The sequence below is a fragment of the Lissotriton vulgaris genome, chromosome 7, assembly GCF_964263255.1.
Source record: "Lissotriton vulgaris chromosome 7, aLisVul1.2, whole genome shotgun sequence".
In the NCBI taxonomy this organism is placed as follows: Eukaryota; Metazoa; Chordata; class Amphibia; order Caudata; family Salamandridae; genus Lissotriton; species Lissotriton vulgaris.
Window position 1 is genome coordinate 62792928 of NC_141695.1, and position 18506 is coordinate 62811433.

Genomic DNA, 18506 nt, shown 5'->3' on the forward strand with positions numbered 1-18506 from the left:
GGGTGGGTGAGGGGTTGAGGGTGGGTGAGGGGTTGAGGGTGGGTGAGGGGTTGAGGGTGGGTGAGGGTGAGTGAGGGTGAGGGGTTGACGGTGAGTGGGGGTGAGTGAGGGTGAGTGAGGGTGAGGGGTTGAGGGTGAGTGAGGGTGAGGGGTTGAGGGTGAGTGAGGATGAGGGGTTGAGGGTGGGTGAGGGTGAGTGTGAGTGAGGGTGAGTGAAGGTGGGTGAGGGTGAGGGGTTGAGGGTGATTGAGGGTGAGGGGTTGAGGGTGAGTGAGGGTGAGTGAGGGTGAGGGGGTGAGGGTGAGTGAGGGTGAGGGGTTCACGCTCTTTTTTTCTGTTTGGGGGCTTGGCACCTCGAGCCGCTGTGGGGGCACACTGTCCATGCATGAAAGGCATAAGTGGTATCATTCTATTTTCTTTCAGCCATGAGCTCCAGTGAGAGACACCTCTATGAATTACTCCCAAACAGAGTCAACAATTTCACTGAATACTTTAGTTTTCTTGAAGCTCAGTCACCCTAAATTACATATGCAAAACCGCCAGCAAATGTTTCAATACGTGCTCAGAACCAAGATGAGGGGCTCCCAAATGTTCTTTTCTTGCAGCCTACAAGTACTCTTTAGTGCAAAAAGGATTCCACCTTAGATACACTGATTATGGAGGAAAACATCTCCCATTTTAGTAAAGAGCAAGAAGACCCAGGTCAAACTTGTGAGGAGACCGAAGGCAGGAGCGGGATCTGGTGCAAATCTGGTGCAAATTGACATGAAAGTAAAATATACATAATTGCTCATTCAGATGTTCATCAGCAGCCAAACAATGACTATATGTTCAAAGTGTATGATCAGACTTTGTACTCCCTTCAACCAGAGGGTGAGTAGGTTTTGAGGACACAATATTGTGGCAGGAATAACGTGAATGCGTTGGTGTTCGAGTGGCTTCCCGGACATGGGGGAAAGGGCGTGATTGTGAAGCACTGTCTAGGTGTTTCTCCTGTGAGCAGTTGTAGAGTGTTGGCACTGCCCATCCGAGCACAAAGTCGAAAAATATGACTATAGGTGCACCTTGTTTTTCTAAGTCTGGACAATGTACAGCAGTTACTTTATTTTATGGAGGGAAGAGAGGGGAGGGGGGAGGAGAAATGCGACACGGCGCGAGGGGAGGGGGGAGGAGAGACGCGACACGGCTGCTTCCTAGGCGGCGGGTTTGGGGAATGTGAAATTTGGGGATTGTGGGGCTGTCTTCTCGTTCGGCAGCTGTGAGGCGCGCGTGGCATGTCTCAGGGGGTGGGCTGTCCCAGAGGTGAGTGTGAGAAGCAAATAGCCTGTCTCGGGGACGGACTGTCTCTTTGTGAGTGAGGAGCCCATGGCCGGCCTCAGGGCGGGATGCTGGGTTCAGGGAAAGCTTGTCTCTTCGGATGCGAGTGTGAGGAGCAGGGACGGACTGTCTCTTGAAAGGTGACTGTGCAGAGCACATGGCCGGCCTCAGTTGCGGGCGTCTCTTTGGAGGTGAGTGTGAAGCGCAGGGACGGACTGTCTCTTGAAAGGTGATTGTGCAGAGCACATGGCTGATCTCGGAATCGCGCACTCTCTTCAGGAGTGGACGTGAGGCACATGAAACCGGCCTCAGAGGCAGTCCGTCTCTTCAGCTGAGGGTGTGAGAAACACATGACCCGGGGGTGACAAGCCTGGCTTGTCGGAGGTGGGGGTGAGGCACAGACCAGTCTGTCTCTTTGGAGGTGCTATGAGGTGGGTGTGAGACGCACATGGCTTGTCTCATGGACGGCTCTGCTCAGCGGTGGGAGTGAGACGCCCCCTGCAGATCTCAGAGACCTCTTTGGAGGCGCCACGAGGCAGGCGCGAGACGCACATCGACAGTCTCGGCTCGGAGAGGAGAAATGCGACACGGAGGGAAGGGGGCGGAGCGGGGAGGGGGCGGAGAGGGGAGAGGTGCGACACGGGGTTAGATGGAAGGAAGAGAGGGGAGGGGGAGGAGAAAGAGAAATGCGACACGGCGGGAGGGGGCGGAGAGGTGCGACACGGGGTTAGATGGAAGGAAGAGAGGGGAGGGGGAGGAGAAAGAGAAATGCGACACGGCGGGAGGGGGCGGAGCGGGGGAGAGGGTGTGTGTGTGTTGTTAGGAGACGGACGTGCACGCGCACGCGCTTTTAAGGTCAATGCGCATGCGCATAAGCTTAATGCGCATGCGCATTGACCTTAAATTTATCGTGCACTGCAAGGAATCGCCACGATTCCTTGCAGTGTGGATAAAGAGTGGATAACTCGCAATAGTCTCGCTTTGCTCGATGCGCATGCGCATCGACAAAAGGCGAGACCTAAAAATTAGCAGCGCTGAACTTGGAAGACTGGACAGATAAATAGGACAATGGAAATGAAAGAAGTCCATACAACACACACATTACAATCAAAAGGACAACATAGCGTGAAGTGAACTCATCAACAGGACCAGCTTTAGGGCAGTGCAACTGTTCATCCAGCTTTCCCTTGTGCTTAATGTTCCTGCTAGAGAGAGATCAGAGTTTTGTTCAGGTGCAGTTTTGACTGCTGCTGCTTCCAAGAACAGAGCTGTATTTTTCATGGCTAGCTGAGTGCATTAGTAAAACCAGCCTTTACTAGCAATTCAATACAATCAAAATGTATGCTTGCTTGCTTAATCTCCACAACGGCCCCTCGCGGCGGGATGCCTGGCTTTCACCTTGTGGATACCCTGCCGGGGTTATCTCACAGGGGAATACCAGGACGGGTTCCCTAAGCAAGCGCCGGGAAACCCTTTGTGGGTAGCTGTGCACTATATAAGCTTAAATACATTTACATTTACACATACATTTACATGTGAGTGGAGAGATGATGGGCTCTGTTGCAGGGTGGTAGTGAGGAAATTCGAAGAGATGGTCGAGGAGGGGTGGCGCCAAAGAAGATTGTTGTGGTGGGCACCACCATCGACAACAAACAGTCTCTGCGCCAGGAACGGTCCATCATCAAACGCATCATTTTCAAGAAGTAACAGTAATTTGCTGGTCTTTAGGTCAATCCAGCTGTAAACATGTTCCCTTTTCGTAGTACAAATAAGCGACAGAAAGTGCAAAAAGGAGGATGTTTTCATCGTATCAGAGAGCCGAGACAATGGCAGAGTAGTGTCCATTCTCCATGTAGTGTCCTCGCGCTCATACGTCATCTTCATGTTGTCCTAAACATTTATCATCATCACCTCCTACTTCAGCCCAATGCAGGAATCCCTGGGGGGAAAGAAGTGAAGTTGTGGTTAGCACAAATACTTTTTGCTCGAGATCTCCATGACACAGCGGTGCAGAGTCCCTGCAGTAGTGAGATGAAGAGAGTGTTAGGATGGCAGATAAACCAGGCATTAGGTGGAAACAAGACAAGGCAGCCTTGGTAATCACCAAATCTGGCACTGGGCAGTGCCCGCAGCAAACTGCTAAGAAAAAAACCTTGAAATTTTTTTTAACACAAATTTAGAAGGGTAAGTCTCCTTCTCCAACAGAAGTCTAAGCTACTGATGCCCTTTTATATGGCTGCAGAGGTAATCTGCTTTTTGGGGGGTTTATTAGGAATGAGCATATTAGGCTCGTGGATGATTTTCAAGGAGTAGCGATTGCTTGGGGATATCCGCCAATCAGAATTTTTTTGGGGAAAAATCAATATTATAAATGAAAAATCTACGCTCAGGGTTCATTACTCAAAACATTTTCAATGCCAAGCGGCAATTTCTTACCCATCAGTTGGCTCAGTGAGCTTTGAAAATGTTGAGCGCATGTAGCCCAGGAGAAGCATAGATTTCCATTACGATGTGGCTGGCGCAAAGAGCATGGAATGGGGAAAACATTTGGAATGTCACAGCCACTAGGTGAGAGCACTGACTGTTACCCCCGTCAAGGAACTAGCAGGGGGCTAACGCAATGGGGATGTTTTAGGACCTGTGTGAAGATAGAAGAGACTATTTTAACATAATATAACCACCAGGAGGATCCAGATGGATAGGAAGTTGACGTCTCTACGTCTGAATTTCTATTTTATCATCTGTCTCTTTATCACATTCTCTACCTGCGGATCACTGGGTTTCTCAGATGGACCACTGGATGTAAAATTAAAGTGATGGGGAAGGGACTGGCCTTGAGGACAGATAGCCATGCCTGCTCTGTGGCTCGTTTCTAGTACAATACGTGACCACCCACACTTTTCTTGACGCAGAACACTGGAATAACATACGGACAGGTGTGTCTTTGAACATCAATGAACCATTTTAATGTTTGAATAATTGCATTGGGATTGTGCTTCTGTACTCCCTTTCAGGGTTGTGCCCTGGTTCATGATCATATAGCGAGCAGAAACATTGCATAGTGTGCCTAGCCTGGTAACCTGGGTTCACCACTCTGTTATTTTGCATTACTGTTATTGGGTTTGCACTGTTACTGTGGGTTTGTTCTTTGTATGCCTTCTGTTCTTCTAATCCCACTTCTCCATTTACTTTTTCGTAGATTTTGATATATTGAAGGGTTGTGTGTCCACGATTCTTGCCTGACATTCAGCTCCTTATGTGCAACTAACATTTGTGTTGAAATGAACCTAGCTTCCACCCTCTGAACCTAGGCTTCCACCCTCTGAACCTAGCCTTCCACACTCTGAACCTAGCCTTCCACACTCTGAACCTAGCCTTCCACACTCTGAACCTAGCCTTCCACACTCTGAACCTAGCCTTCCACACTCTGAACCTAGCCTTCCACACTCTGAACCTAGCCTTCCACACTCTGAACCTAGCCTTCCACACTCTGAACCTAGGCTTCCACACTCTGAACCTAGGCGTCCACACTCTGAACCTAGGCTTCCACACTCTGAACCTAGGCTTCCACACTCTGAACCTAGGCTTCCACACTCTGAACCTAGGCTTCCACACTCTGAACCTAGGCTTCCACACTCTGAACCTAGGCTTCCACACTCTGAACCTAGGCTTCACCCTCTGAACCAAGGCTTCACCCCCTGAACCTAGACTTCACCCCCTGAACCTAGGCTTCACCCTCTGAACCTAGGCTTCACCCTCTGAACCTAGGCTTCACCCTCTGAACCTAGGCTTCCACCCTCTGAACCTAGGCTTCCACCCTCTGAATCACCTAGGCTTCCACCCTCTGAATCACCTAGGCTTCCACCCTCTGAACCTCCTAGTCTTCCACCCTCTGAACCTCCTAGTCTTCACCCTCGGAACCTAGGCTTCACCCTCGGAACCTAGGCTTTACCCTCTGAACCTAGGCTTCCACCCTCTGAACCTAGGCTTCCACCCTCTGAACCTAGGCTTCCACCCTCTGAACCTAGGCTTCCACCCTCTGAACCTAGGCTTCCACCCTCTGAACCTAGGCTTCACCCTCTGAACCTAGGCTTCCACCCTCTGAATCACCTAGGCTTCCACCCTCGGAACCTAGGCTTCACCCTCGGAACCTAGGCTTCACCCTCGGAACCTAGGCTTCACCCTCTGAACCTCCTAGGCTCCACCCTCTGAACCTCCTAGGCTCCACCCTCTGAACCTCCTAGACTCACCCTCTGAACCTAGGATTCCACCCTCTGAACCTAGGATTCCACCCTCTGAACCTAGGATTCCACCCTCTGAACCTAGGATTCACCCTCTGAAACTAGGATTCACCCTCTGAAACTAGGCTTCACCCTCTGAACCTAGACTCCACCCTCTGAACCTAGACTCCACCCTCTGAACCTAGACTCCACCCTCTGAACCTAGACTCCACCCTCTGAACCTAGGATTCACCCTCTGAACCTAGGATTCACCCTCTGAACCTAGACTCCACCTTCTTTGAGCTAGGCCTCGAGGGCTTGTTCAAGGCTACCCGAATACTTAAGGAGGCCTCGTAAAGCAACTTTCCGCCTCCGGCTCAATAAATCAGGGAATTATAAGCTTGCTACTCACCCGTTAGGTTCACATCGCGCCGAAGATGGTTAGGGGGGGAGGGAGGAGGGGTGCGGGTGCGCACGGTATCTATAATCCTAGTAGCCAGGAACACCAGCACTCTAACCTTTGACCTTGATTAGTCTGGGACATTTAGTTGTGCTTTGTGGATTACAATTTGCCAGCTCCAAAGTCTCAGAGTGTGCATTGTTGTTGGCTCCCAAGCCAGGCCGGGCTGTGGGTATTACACTTGACATAGGTTACCTAGCAGGTATGTGAAAGTCTGCTAGCCTACATGACCATCCTTTCAAAAGGATACTGAGAGGCAGTCACCTGTGCATAAAATACAGATTAGCTTGTAAGTAAGAGTGCTCATGGATGAACTGCTTAGGTATATCACATATAATTAAAATTATACACAAATTATAAATTTCAGAATTGTACTTCCATGCTTTCATCCATGAGCTAATCTCAATTTCTTATCAGCAAATAGAGAGCACAATAAGACATAAAAATGTTAGGAGCGAGTCACTGAAAGCTTGCACCGAAATACTCTAGGGGCGCAACAGGCATTTGCGCCTGCTTTGCGCGCCCCTGGGTACTTTGGTATTATAGAAGGAGGCGCAGACGCCTGTGCATCTCCTTTCATAAAACCAATAGCGCTGGTGGACTTAAAGCACCAGCGATACCTTCAGAGGGGGTTCCCTCATTGCATAGGGGCGTGCGGGAATGAGGGAATGAGGGAATTCCTTTGACTCTGACCCTGCGCCATATTACAGAAGTGGGCACAGGGTCTAAGAAGCCCTCAGGAGGCACACTGACAGTGCTCCATTTAAAAGGTGGCACACTTTTAGTGCGCCTCCAGAGAACAGCCCTCTGCAGGGGGTCCCATGGACCCCCCCAGTCATACCCTTACAGGTGGGTGCAGTAACTGACTGCTCCTGCCTACAAGGGGATCTCTATTGACCCCCTAAAAGAAAAGTGCAGGTGGGTGCTGCCTGCGCTGTGAATACATGGAGCAGCTGCTCATAATGGGGTGCATCGTGATTGTTTGAGCTCGGGGCACCTTTTAACCCCTCCCCTGCTGGTGACAGAACCACTCCGTCATCAGCCGCGGTTGCGCTGTGCTGATGACGGAGCAGTTCCGTCACGGCCCGCTTGGCACGCCTGCGTGGCGCGGATTCCGCGCCTGCGCTGAGCGTTCCATTGAGCGGGCGGGGCCGTGACGGAACCGCTCCGTCATGAGCACAGCGCAACCGCGGCTGGTGACGGAGCGGTTCCGTCACCAGCATGCGCCCACCACGTGGCCGCCCCGCCCCTTAGCACTGCGGCGGAATAGGCACCGCAGCCAAGGGGTTAAAAGGCGAGCCGGGCACAAACAATCACAATGCAGAATACGGCCGAAGGTCTACAGAATTTCTTCTAGTTTAAAGGGGCACTGTCATAATCACAGTACTTAATTTATCCCTTGGAACTAAAACCGAGGTCGACTCTAGTAAACAGTGGCCACCAATGCGAGTCGAGGATACTACAGAAGATGTACAAAATATGATTTTTGGGGAGGCGAGTCAAAATTACTGTTTTACTTTGCTAAAAATGTTGAAAGAAGCTTGCCTATCTGTCTGTTTATAAAAATTATACTCGACTCTTAATGCATAATGCATAAAGCACAGGGCTATGAAGAAATAGGAATGTCTTGGGAGCCTTTTTGACCTTACGTGAACTCATACGTTGAAGTCTGAATTGTGACATGGCTTGATTAATAACTTTTAGGGACTTCGTGTGATTGGAGTCGCCCCAAGATTGAAGGCATTTTTAGTAGCTTCTCGTGTATTCTGAAAAGACATAAACCTAATTCTTTTTCACTGTCTACTATGATGTTGATGGTCTGTTGCAATTCACATGTCAGCCCTTGCCACACAGAACAATTACAAAAACCATCATGAAAGAAATCTGAAGGAGTTATGTGCATCTGGGAGATGCTACAGAGTGAGTTGCATGTCGAAATGGCACCTGGTCAAAAGAGGGTGAGGACTGTACCTGCCACAGGAAAGGAGCTCTAAATGGTGCAGATAAAGTGGCGCTCTGTGGTGCACTCCAATACTCCGAATTCTTTTTCATTCAAGTAGGCGCAATCTAGGCCGGGTACATCCTGGGCGGGGGCCAAAGGCAGTCTGTGGAGAAAGGACAAAAGACAGACAGCCATGAAGCAGATGTGTCAGAGGATTTGCACTGCATAAATATTTCATTAATTAATAAGACCAGCTCTGAACCAAGACTACATTCTGATATTGGAATCTGATTATTAAAGTGTTTTAGATGATGGCCTTATAGTAAGTAAGTTATCTTAAAGAATTACCATATGTAAACAGACATGTAGGCTGGGGCAGTAGGCTACACAGGCTAATAAATTCCCCATCCAACTTTCAGCTCAGGCCCATAATAATAGAGAAGGGCTTGACAAATTGCTATTAGACCACTGAGATATTGAGCTCTCTATTGAAGGCAATGAAAGGCCTCTGGGTAAACAATGTCTTTCTGTTTATCCCTGTTTAACCCCTTCGCTGCAGCGGCAATTCCGCCGCAGCGCTGGGGGCGCGGGGGGGCCGAGCGGCGCTCGCATGCTCGTGACGGAGCCGCTCCGTCACAAGCCGCGGTTGAGCTGTGCTCATGACGGAGCGGTTCCGTCATGACCCCGCCCGCTCAATAGAACGCGCCGCACAGGCGCAAAATCAGCGCCGCGCAGGCGCGGCGGCAGGGCCATGACGGAACCGCTCCGTCATGAGCACAGCTCAGCCGATGCTCATGACGGAGCGGCTCCGTCATGAGCATGGGAGGGGTTAATATAGAACATTAAATGGAAAGAATGTTCTAATAGCTTTATCGGCCTTAGGCTATATTGGTTGTTAATGGCCCTAACCCTTGCTCTATGGTTGAGGACCTTTAGCAACTGGTACATCCCGCAGCAGCGAGGTATAGGGTTACTGTGACCTACAGGGTCATTAAAAAATAATCCTCCAGGAGATCAGAATTTCCAAATTATGAAGAACAATTATTCCAGGAGAGAGAGCGGGTTAAAGACCCAGAGGCTTTCAGTATCTCCCCCGCACCACGCACAGCCATCACTGAATACCTCTGAGGCCACCCATCAGTGCGCACAGCCTTAGCAGCAGATGTCTTGCATGGACAGTGGGAGCCACAGAAAAAGAAGAGTCTCCAAAGTGTGCCTAATTCTATTGTTCTGTTTGACATGGCAGAGGCAGGGACCATGGGGTCTCTCATTTCCCTTATGCATCTCCGCTTGTTCACTGCACAACAGCGACAGCAGGAGCTGTGCAAGGATTGGAGGCAAAGCTTCTCCTCTTGTTAGTTGGACTATGATCTCGTGTCTTCCCAGTACCCTTCAAAACGACCTATGTTCAGAGGACAGGGAGAGGAAGAGGATATGTTCTGCTTCATCAAACTATTGATGGGAGTGGGTCTCTGACAGCTTGCAAACACCATTGTCTCTCTATCACTCACAACTGAGCTCTCAACTTTCCAATGTCCTAATTCACACTCTAGTACCAATTTCTTAAATTATCATCAATATAGGATGGATCACGCCACAGCATTTTCTGTGTTCCCCACTTATTGAACTGCACACTAGCAACATCTACTAGGAATTCTGATGCACTCTCAAAACCGATATCTTTTCAAATATATCTATATAGCATGAGTTGCAGGCTGTGACATGTCCTTTGATCATGCACACAATATGTGCACGGAGTTTCTTCTCCAAAGGTATCCCCAGGCCTGAAGAAGCTCTTCGGCAGCCTGACTAGTAAGGATTCTCACTCATTCCTGATTTTAATAATATGTAAAGTGCTACATGCTTGCTGGGAATGTAATAGCACAAAGGAAACTAAGCAGGATCAGACTTTTGTCTTTAGAGGATAATGTTAATAACAGTGCTTGCACTACAACAATGATTTGGATGGAGCAACAATGTGGCATCGCTTTGAATCTGCTGGCCCCTCAAGAAATTCTTAGGTTTGTCCCCTCTGCTTGCTGCAGAACCCCTGCTATTCAACTATTTGCAAAAACAACAAGGGGATAGGAGGAATGCTGAATTAATCTCTGCTGCTGGCAATCGCTCTGGGCTGCATCCCAATCCATTGTTTTTTGCCCACTACGCCACCTCAGCTCAGGCACGGCCATATCAGTCTAGGCCCTGCTGCTCATGGGAACAGTCCAGCCCGAACTGCCAGGCCAGGTTCTCCATGAACTGGAACACCAGCAACCTATCACCGGTTTCACCCTAATTAGGGCTCTTCAGCCAGGTACACTTTGGTTCCAGTGGCACAGTGAGCATGGGACCCACGTCGGGGCATACCCGCCGCACCTAGGACGGCAAATGCAAAAACAATACGTTGATGGATGGACTGCTCGAATTAATCCTATCCATTGTTCAGTATTCCATCCATAAATTGTTCTTTTTGAATTTGTCACTTATTGCAAGACGCCTTTTATCCAAGACTAGCAGCCCGTCTCGACGTTTCCGGGTATGAATTGCTGCCAGCCAGTAGTATATTGTTTTGTAGAATTTCGTTTTGATAGCATTTCTTATCTGTGACCGGCCTGTGAAACGCTCCGATTCACAGTGCACTGCTGATGCACTTAAGATTGCGCATTCAGTAATGTGTGAACTCGAGTTTCCCTACTTTATTTTTCCTTGCAATATTATATAGCGCAAACTCAACAACATGGCATGAGCACAATTTACATTACAGAAGAACACATTCATTTGTGGTAGACACGGGAAGACAAAGCGATTTGCCTCGAATCACAGAATGTTAAGCTGATGCCGAAATTCGAACGTAGCTCCCCAGCTCTAAAGTTCGCAATTCTAGAACTAGTGGCGGAAGGTTTGTCTAAAAGTGTATGTCGGTGCTGGCCATTAATGAGAGAAACCTGTGCATTTTTCAAATGGGTGGTGAAAAAATATGAGTATGTTTTCTGGAGATGTGGGCCGCCGTGCCACCAATGTCCTTACTTGGGGAGGGAAAACACCCATTATTCCGCAACTTTCTTTCCGCATACCATCACTCCGCATACTTTCATTACGAAAGTACAATGACTCTGCAATGCCATTATAACGCATGGCATTACATTTTATATGCTTTTACCAAGCCGAAAAAATAATGAAATATTGGGCACAACGCTCACTTTTTTTTCTGTAATCGCGCCCCGCACACGCCCACGCCCCCAGCACACGCCCACAGCACACAATATGAGACATGGCATGAAGGGTGGAACGTACCACACGCCCCCAGCATTTGTCACGCCCACAGCACACGCCCACAGCACAACGCAGACACGCCCACAAGGGACTACTTTGCTGGCACGGTTCTTTTACCTTTTAAATGTATAAGGTGGGCGTCTGCATAGCCTATGTTCTTCTGCTGCAACTGCCCTTTCCAACGCTGTATTGGGTGTATGATTGGTGCTATGGTTCCTGAGATTACCCGCCTCAAAGGTTTGGGCTCTCTCTTTATTATATTAGTATAGAAGATAATACTCTTTCTGAGCACCAGGACATGCTTATGCAGATAGATCAACGCCAGTCTTTGGATTGCAGAGGTTCCATCACAGCTCCCAGCCTTCACACATTTCTTCTCTGTAATTCTATATCAAAGGTCTTGCAACCCTGATGCCTGTAGCAGTCACTGGTTTGGAAGCATTAACAAAATAAAATTTCTCTGAAAATTAGTGAACTGGTAAAATTACTGTCAAGTCCTGTGTCTTGTGGCGCAGGCCCACTGCTTAATCCTATTTATAAAGGTCTATCCTACCACATGCATTGCGTGTCTCCCACCCACTAGGAAAGCAAGATATATCAAATTTACCTTAGTCGTCTCCCAGCAATTTTTTTATCATTCTGTTTTACTTGAATTTCTAATATTTCAATGTTTTGACTGTTTGTAAAGGTTTTTATTAACCATACAATACAGTTAACGTGTCTTACTGTGAATTCATTGTCACAGATATCTGAAGGTGTTGCCGCACCAGCAACTCACCATTATATCTTAAATAAATAAAATTAGTTTACATTAAAACTAACATTTTAAAATACAGGACATGGTACACAAAGTTTGACAGCTGACAACCAGCAGAAAACTAACAACCGTTTGTGCTTGAGAAAAAATAAAAATTATACAGAGACACACCTGCCCTTCATGAATTCTGCTGCTGTATGGAACAGATAGTGCTGTCAGCAGCAACTTGGTCCACATTTTAAATTTAATTTCCATATAAATTTTAACTGCCAAAAATAACTATTTTCTAAATCCTTTGGGGCAATCCTAAAACTTGACACACCGGAAGAAGCCAATGCCCAAAGCGGCCTCATTGAAACAAGCCGATAGCTTAGGGGGCTGACCCAAAGATTCTAGAAGTTGATTTTCTTTTATGTTTTTTTATCTCTTGTCAAGTGTCGTGTGTCGTGTTAACATGAGTTAGGCAGACAGCAAGTTGCCAAGCCAGACTTAAAAAGAGCAGTTGTGACTGTGCCAGAGTGAAGGTTCTGAACACTACTCTTTACTGTCACCATGCAAGCATGGAGCACTAACGGCTACTCCACGGCTAAGTCATTTTACTCCACCAGTTATACATTTGTTGTGGGCCAAATGTTGAGGATCCAGCTAATATGTGCAATTTTCTGCACAGAAGTATTAGGTGTCCACATGAGATACTCACAATGAATTTGAAAAGGGAATGCCATTGAGCCACTCCCAAATCTTATTGATTTTCCACAGTCCAATCCAAGGATCGTCAATGATTTTGTACCGTCTTATTGTATCCTGAAATTAGAAACAGGCAAATTAATATCACAAGCAAGAGTAGAAGGAGGTGTTCCAGGGTTAACCCTGAGGCCCACTATCATTAGACACAGAGACATTAGACCATGAAGAAGGGAGCAGGTTCAGCAGTGGGAAAATAATGTAACGAATGACAACACACCAGAATGGATGGTCAACTGAATACCTTGAGGGTCAGGACAGCGCTAGGATCGAAGGAGGCTGCTACGGCCACTTACCTGATGGACCAAATCTTCTTGAGCTAGGCACGCGCAAGTCTGACTTGCATCCTCATTACAAATAATACCTCCACTGTCCAGGTGTAGAAAGATGCATCAAGTAAGTTTATTTAACCAGCTCCAAAGTATATGATGTCTTCTGTAGATGAACTCAAATCCCTCCAGGAGCAGTGTTGACTTTGTTAAACCCCTCTTCAAGTGAGCCCCCCAACTCAACACTGGCTAACCCTCAGACTCACATCATGCAGTCTGCAAGACTGAATAGAGAGATCAGAACACACGGGCACCAAACCCCGAAAACAAATATAAAGGCCAAACACAAGATGTAAAGAAGGTGTAGAATGCAATGCCTACCCCTTCCTAATTTCATGTTTCCATGTTTATTTGGGGGTCATTGAGGAGCAACGAGGTAGAGTCAAAATCAAATGGAAATGAGCTATGGAATTCAGGACTAGAAAGAATTAGGGTACAGAAGACAAGAATCAAGGGACTGATATACAAAGCTCTTTTGTGGTTGCACACCCTGTGCTTTCAAATTCACTCGATGTACAATCGCAAAAGTGTTTTTTTAACGTTCCACAGTCTTTTTAAGTGTCAGACAAATCTATCCAACTCAAAAAACGGGATTCAGGCACTCTTTCTGAATCAGAAAAAAAGGAGGGGAGCAGAAAAAGTTCCCCTCCCATTTCTGATGCCTTTCTCCCAGTTTACCAACAGCGTAATGGCTCAATGTTTTTGATCGATGTTTGTTTCTTCATGGAATACTTTATACCATCATTTCTGAGATACATCCACTATATCTTTCAAGGTTCTGGAGTACCCTTCCTCCTGAGGCAGTGGGAGTCATATAAACTCTTTCTCCTGGATCACAACAGTCAGATAGGTCAGGAGAGCAAACTGACCAGGTTGGAGAAAATTATACGATTCTGCTGTAATGCAACTCAAGATAACTGGGGTGGCCATGTACCACCCGTGGACATCTCTTATGATGATGCAACTTGTAGAGCCACCAAGGTGTCACCCTTTTTTGTATGCAAGGAATGAATCCACTAGTTTTTCCTTCTTCCTCTCGCAGAGATTCTCTGGCTTCAGAAGTTAATGATTATATGAATTATTTCCAGAAGCTTAGGCAACTTATTTCTGAAAGTATAAATCACTCTAAGCCAAGATGAAGGAATATGTGAATAAATCAGGATAACGTTTTTTTTTTTCTTTTTTAGCAGTCGTTTTCTATTTGTCATGCTTATACACTGCAGGGTAAATTTAGGCCATTCATCCTGATATACTTGTTATAACTCGTACTTGGAAGATTACGTCTATCTTTCCCAACTGATGTTATACGCCCTAGAGCCTTATCATCGTTGTGTGTGTGTAAACTCTGCCCCTTATGGTGCAAAGGTAACCAGGGTGTGAGTGCAAAGAAATGTGCTATTCTCTGATGTTTCAAAGTTGTCTCCAGTTTCTAATAGATTGGAAATATTATCCTTCTATACCAGAGGTCTTCAAACTTTTTTGTTCTGAGCCCCCCCAAGCAAAATGTTTTGGTGCTGGGGCCCCCCTCCAAAAATGTATGGCAAGAATAGGAAGAGTGGGAGAAGGGGTGATCTCCAGGACAGCGCTTAGGAGATAATTTCAAGGGTATTTTTCTTTAGTTTTTAATCCACGCTATATGTGAGATTTATAAAAGTACAAATATATTAAACCAAAACAGATATTGACCATACCTGAGGTGTTGTGAGCCTGGGTCCCAATGGAACTACACCTGTTGCACAAGAAAGCTCTATAAAAGGCCATAAAAACTCCTCACCTTCCTCAAGGCATCTCTCTGAGGAAGCGGTCTCTATCATTTGTAATCTAAAACAATATCCCCGGACCCCCCATATAGCAGCACTTCCTTTGGGCTCTCTCTTTGAGGTTACCCAAACATCTCACTACTTTCCTCTTTCTCCTGACCGTTACTCTGAGACCCAAGGGATCTGGACGATCAGAGCGCTTAGTCTGAACATGACCCTGCTGGCCGCCTCCATGTCACCCACTTCCTTCACCTTGAATGACATGTGCATGTTATCATAGGTCGAAGTGGACGGGATCTATGGGGATCCATATGCCCCATGGTTTTTTCATTTTACAAAATCAGTGCCCAACAACCCTCCCTGAACAGTTATTGTGGCCCTTTAAGGGCCTCTGCGTAAAGATGAAGGGAGGGAAGGGTTGAGGTGTGGGGGAGTTTTCCTGTGCTACTAAGCTCACGGAGGAACACAGAGCTAAGGATGAAACAAGCATTCTCACCAGGGCGTCTGCTACCTGAAAGAATGTAAATGTGTGCAATAGGATAATCACAAATGTAAAGGCTGCTTGAAGCCAGTTTAGGATTTAATTGATGGAATCACCTGAGGCTACAAAGAGTTCTTCCTTTTGATACTTAATGTCAGGGTGTTATAAGACGAGCTCTAGAAAGTGTACTTTTATCTGACAAATGTTTGCACTAGGTATGATTTACCTATTACTAAAATATATAAGTTTAAACCACTTAGTTTATCGTAAAACATCAAATCATTTTGCAGCAGTCTAACTTACACTGTGTATAATACATTTTTAGGTCGAGCCTGGGCAGCGCATTCACTGTTGTGCGGCATGCTATATTGGAGTTTGCACTTGAAACCCTGCCCACTCTCCACCCATATTTGTCATTGGCTTATGTAATTGCCCTTCGTAAATGCTGGCTTCTGATTCGTACATAGGTTTGAGAGTCCTTCCTTAGTACCACCTTGTCTTTAGTTGTAATCTTCCATGAGAACTGGCCCTTTTACTTTGGTTGTTACACGGTCTGCGTTATAAGTTGGTGAGCACTATTTTCTTTAATGATCTTCCCCTATTCCACTCACGACGTTGCAGCACCCGCCCGCTTTTATTTTAATAGTGATGTATTTTTATTCAAATTACAGTACGGTCCGCGTCATGGCTTTCGCGCTTATTTAATTATTTTATATATAGCGCGATCCGCCTTCACTTTAGCGGGCGCGCCTATTTAATTACCAACGCAGACTGCTTTCACTTTAGGGGCCACGCTTAATGATTTAATTACCAGTGTGGCCGCTTTCACTTCAGCGAACACGCTACTGAACCTTTTGAATTAACTTTTTTTTTTACTTTGGGTGAAAGCGCCATACGCGCATCCATACGGCAACCATGAGCCAATTTCACCCAAGCCCAACTGGAGAGCGAAAGTCTCAGCCGCCCTCTCCATTGAGAGCAAGAAGATGATTTGGATGTCGTCCGCGTAAGAGAACAAAGACAACCCAGCTTCTTCTGCAACATCCGACAAAGGTCTAACATAAAGAATGAATAATGGGGGGCTGAGAATGGAGCCCTGAGGTACTCCATAAGGCGAAAGATGGATATCGGAGCTAGCTACTGGAGAAAAGACTTGGAAGGTCTGATTAGCAAGAAAGGAGATAAGCCAGTTAAGAGTTGAGCCACAAATACCCAATGATTTTAAAGTTTTCACTAACACGGTATGAGACACAGTGTCAAATGCTGAGCTTAAGTCAAGCAATATAAGAGCCACCGTATTTCCAGAATCTAGGTGGAGACGCAATCTATCCGTGACTCCGAGAAGAGTTGTTTCAGTAGAAAACTCGGCTCGAAAGCCCGATTGGGATGGGTGAATACATTTTTGTGACTCTGCAAAATCAGACAGCTGTGAGTATATATGCTTCTCTAAGATCTTACAAAAAGCCGGTAACAGAGAAATAGTCCGGTAATTCGAGGGCAAATCCAGGTCAGCATTAGCCTTCTTCAGCACCATAGCATGCTTCCACTCTGATGGAACTATTGCTTGCTCTAAGGAAGCATGAAGAAGGTCCAGGATTACCAGCAAAGATGACGGCTCAAGCTGTATAAGCACAGAGATAGGGAGAGGGTCCCTGGGAGAGCCTGATTTAACACTGTCTAAAAGACATTTAAAAGAATCCATGTCTAATAGAGGCCATGTGTCCAGTCTGTTAGTGGATGCAAAAGGCACCCTATCTTGAGCCAGACAGGCATTGTCATTTAAAGGCAGCGTAAATGCTGGTTCGGGAGAATATCAGTTTGTAATGAAGGTATGCTACTAAGCTGCAGCCTCAATATTTCAGAGTATATTTTGGCTACTTTCTGGAGGAAGAAATCGGCCAAATCTTCACATTGCTGATTGTTAAGCGAAGGGGGGCCTAGAACACGTTTCAGAGCCAGAAAGCTCCTTGACCATTTTAAATAATGTTTTTGAAGAGTTCAAGGCACCAAAAATGGTTGCTGCAACGTACTCCGCTCGAGTAGACCCTCTTTTGGCAATTTTGGAGTCAGGCGTGTAGATCCTCCTCCAACATCTTTACAGCGTCTTGCATTTGGTTTTCTCTATTTTTTGTTTTTTAGTAAACCAAGGCGCTGGAGGACAAGGATTGTTAGTCGTATTTATGGAAGGAGGGAGACGGGTGTCAATAGCATTAAGAAGCTATTTTTATACGGTGTCCGAAAGAGTACTCCGTGTGTGTTTAGAGATGGGAGTATTGGAAGACAAGATTTTATTACGGATTGCCATATCTATTTTTTTCCAGTTCGTAGTATCTTTCCTGAGAATAGGATTAGCAGAAGAAAGACAAGCGGAGGTTTCCAAATGGAAGCCTGTGGCAAAATGGTCAGACCAGGATAGCAGGATAGTCGTAGAGCAATGAATATTGGATATACTAGAAAAGATAGGGTCTAGTAGATGGCCAGCTGCATGAGTGGGGCCGGAGTTATGTAATACAATGTTCATAGCTGCCAAATCAGAGATAAAAGTAGCGCTGATATTGCATGCGGGATCCTCCAGGTGCAAATTACGATCGCCCAGAATGGAGAAATTAGCAGTGTTCTTAAGAAAATGCATGGGTATGAATGCATGGGTGTTAGTGAGTGTGTATGTGTTAGTGTGTGGCCCCCTGCTCATTCCTTGCTATATTTACTTGCCGCCACTGAAAGATGGGACCTCAAAGCCCCTGGGGGTTGGGAAAGTTGAAGGAGGAAGGAGTGGTTGACTGAAGGTAGTTGACCCCATAGACAATTAAGAGGGTAAAAGAAAGGGGTGTAGGGCTTAAAAGGCATAAGGAAGTAAGAATGATAAACAAAATATGGCAAGTTTTGAGTTGGAATGCCAACCCACCTTCATTAAAACAAAATGAAAAAAAAAACCACAGGAGTAGATGGGGAAAAAATCGAAATTAATATTTACCAAGTAGGGCAATCTCCACGTTCACTTTTGTTATAATAGCCTGGTGAAAGGCATCTTAGGTTAAAAAATGTTTTTAAAAGAGGTCCGAAGAAAATGGTTTATCTGAGCTGGTTCAGTCAGTTTTTTTGTCGGAACACAAATACAACTGATGATTCACAACGTAAAATAAAGTAGGATGCAAATAGACCTCATCAGCTTATGCTGCACTTGTAAATAATCCTTAAACAAACTCCACAGATAATCATATTTTGC

At 46.3% G+C, this 18506-nt stretch overlaps 1 protein-coding gene across 1 annotated transcript in view; it reads right to left on the reverse strand.

Moving 5' to 3' along the window:
• Window positions 1-2331: 2331 nt before the first annotated feature.
• Window positions 2332-18506, reverse strand: part of LOC147700724 (C-type lectin domain family 2 member H-like) — a 42365-nt gene continuing 26190 nt past the window's right edge. The window contains exons 5-7 of the mRNA XM_086928469.1: window positions 12667-12770; window positions 7969-8102; window positions 2332-3256 (exon numbers count right to left, since the gene is read on the reverse strand). Coding sequence (XP_086784595.1) covers window positions 7988-8102; window positions 12667-12770 — 219 coding nt within the window. The 3' untranslated portion in view covers window positions 2332-3256; window positions 7969-7987. The remainder of the gene's footprint in view (window positions 3257-7968; window positions 8103-12666; window positions 12771-18506) is intronic.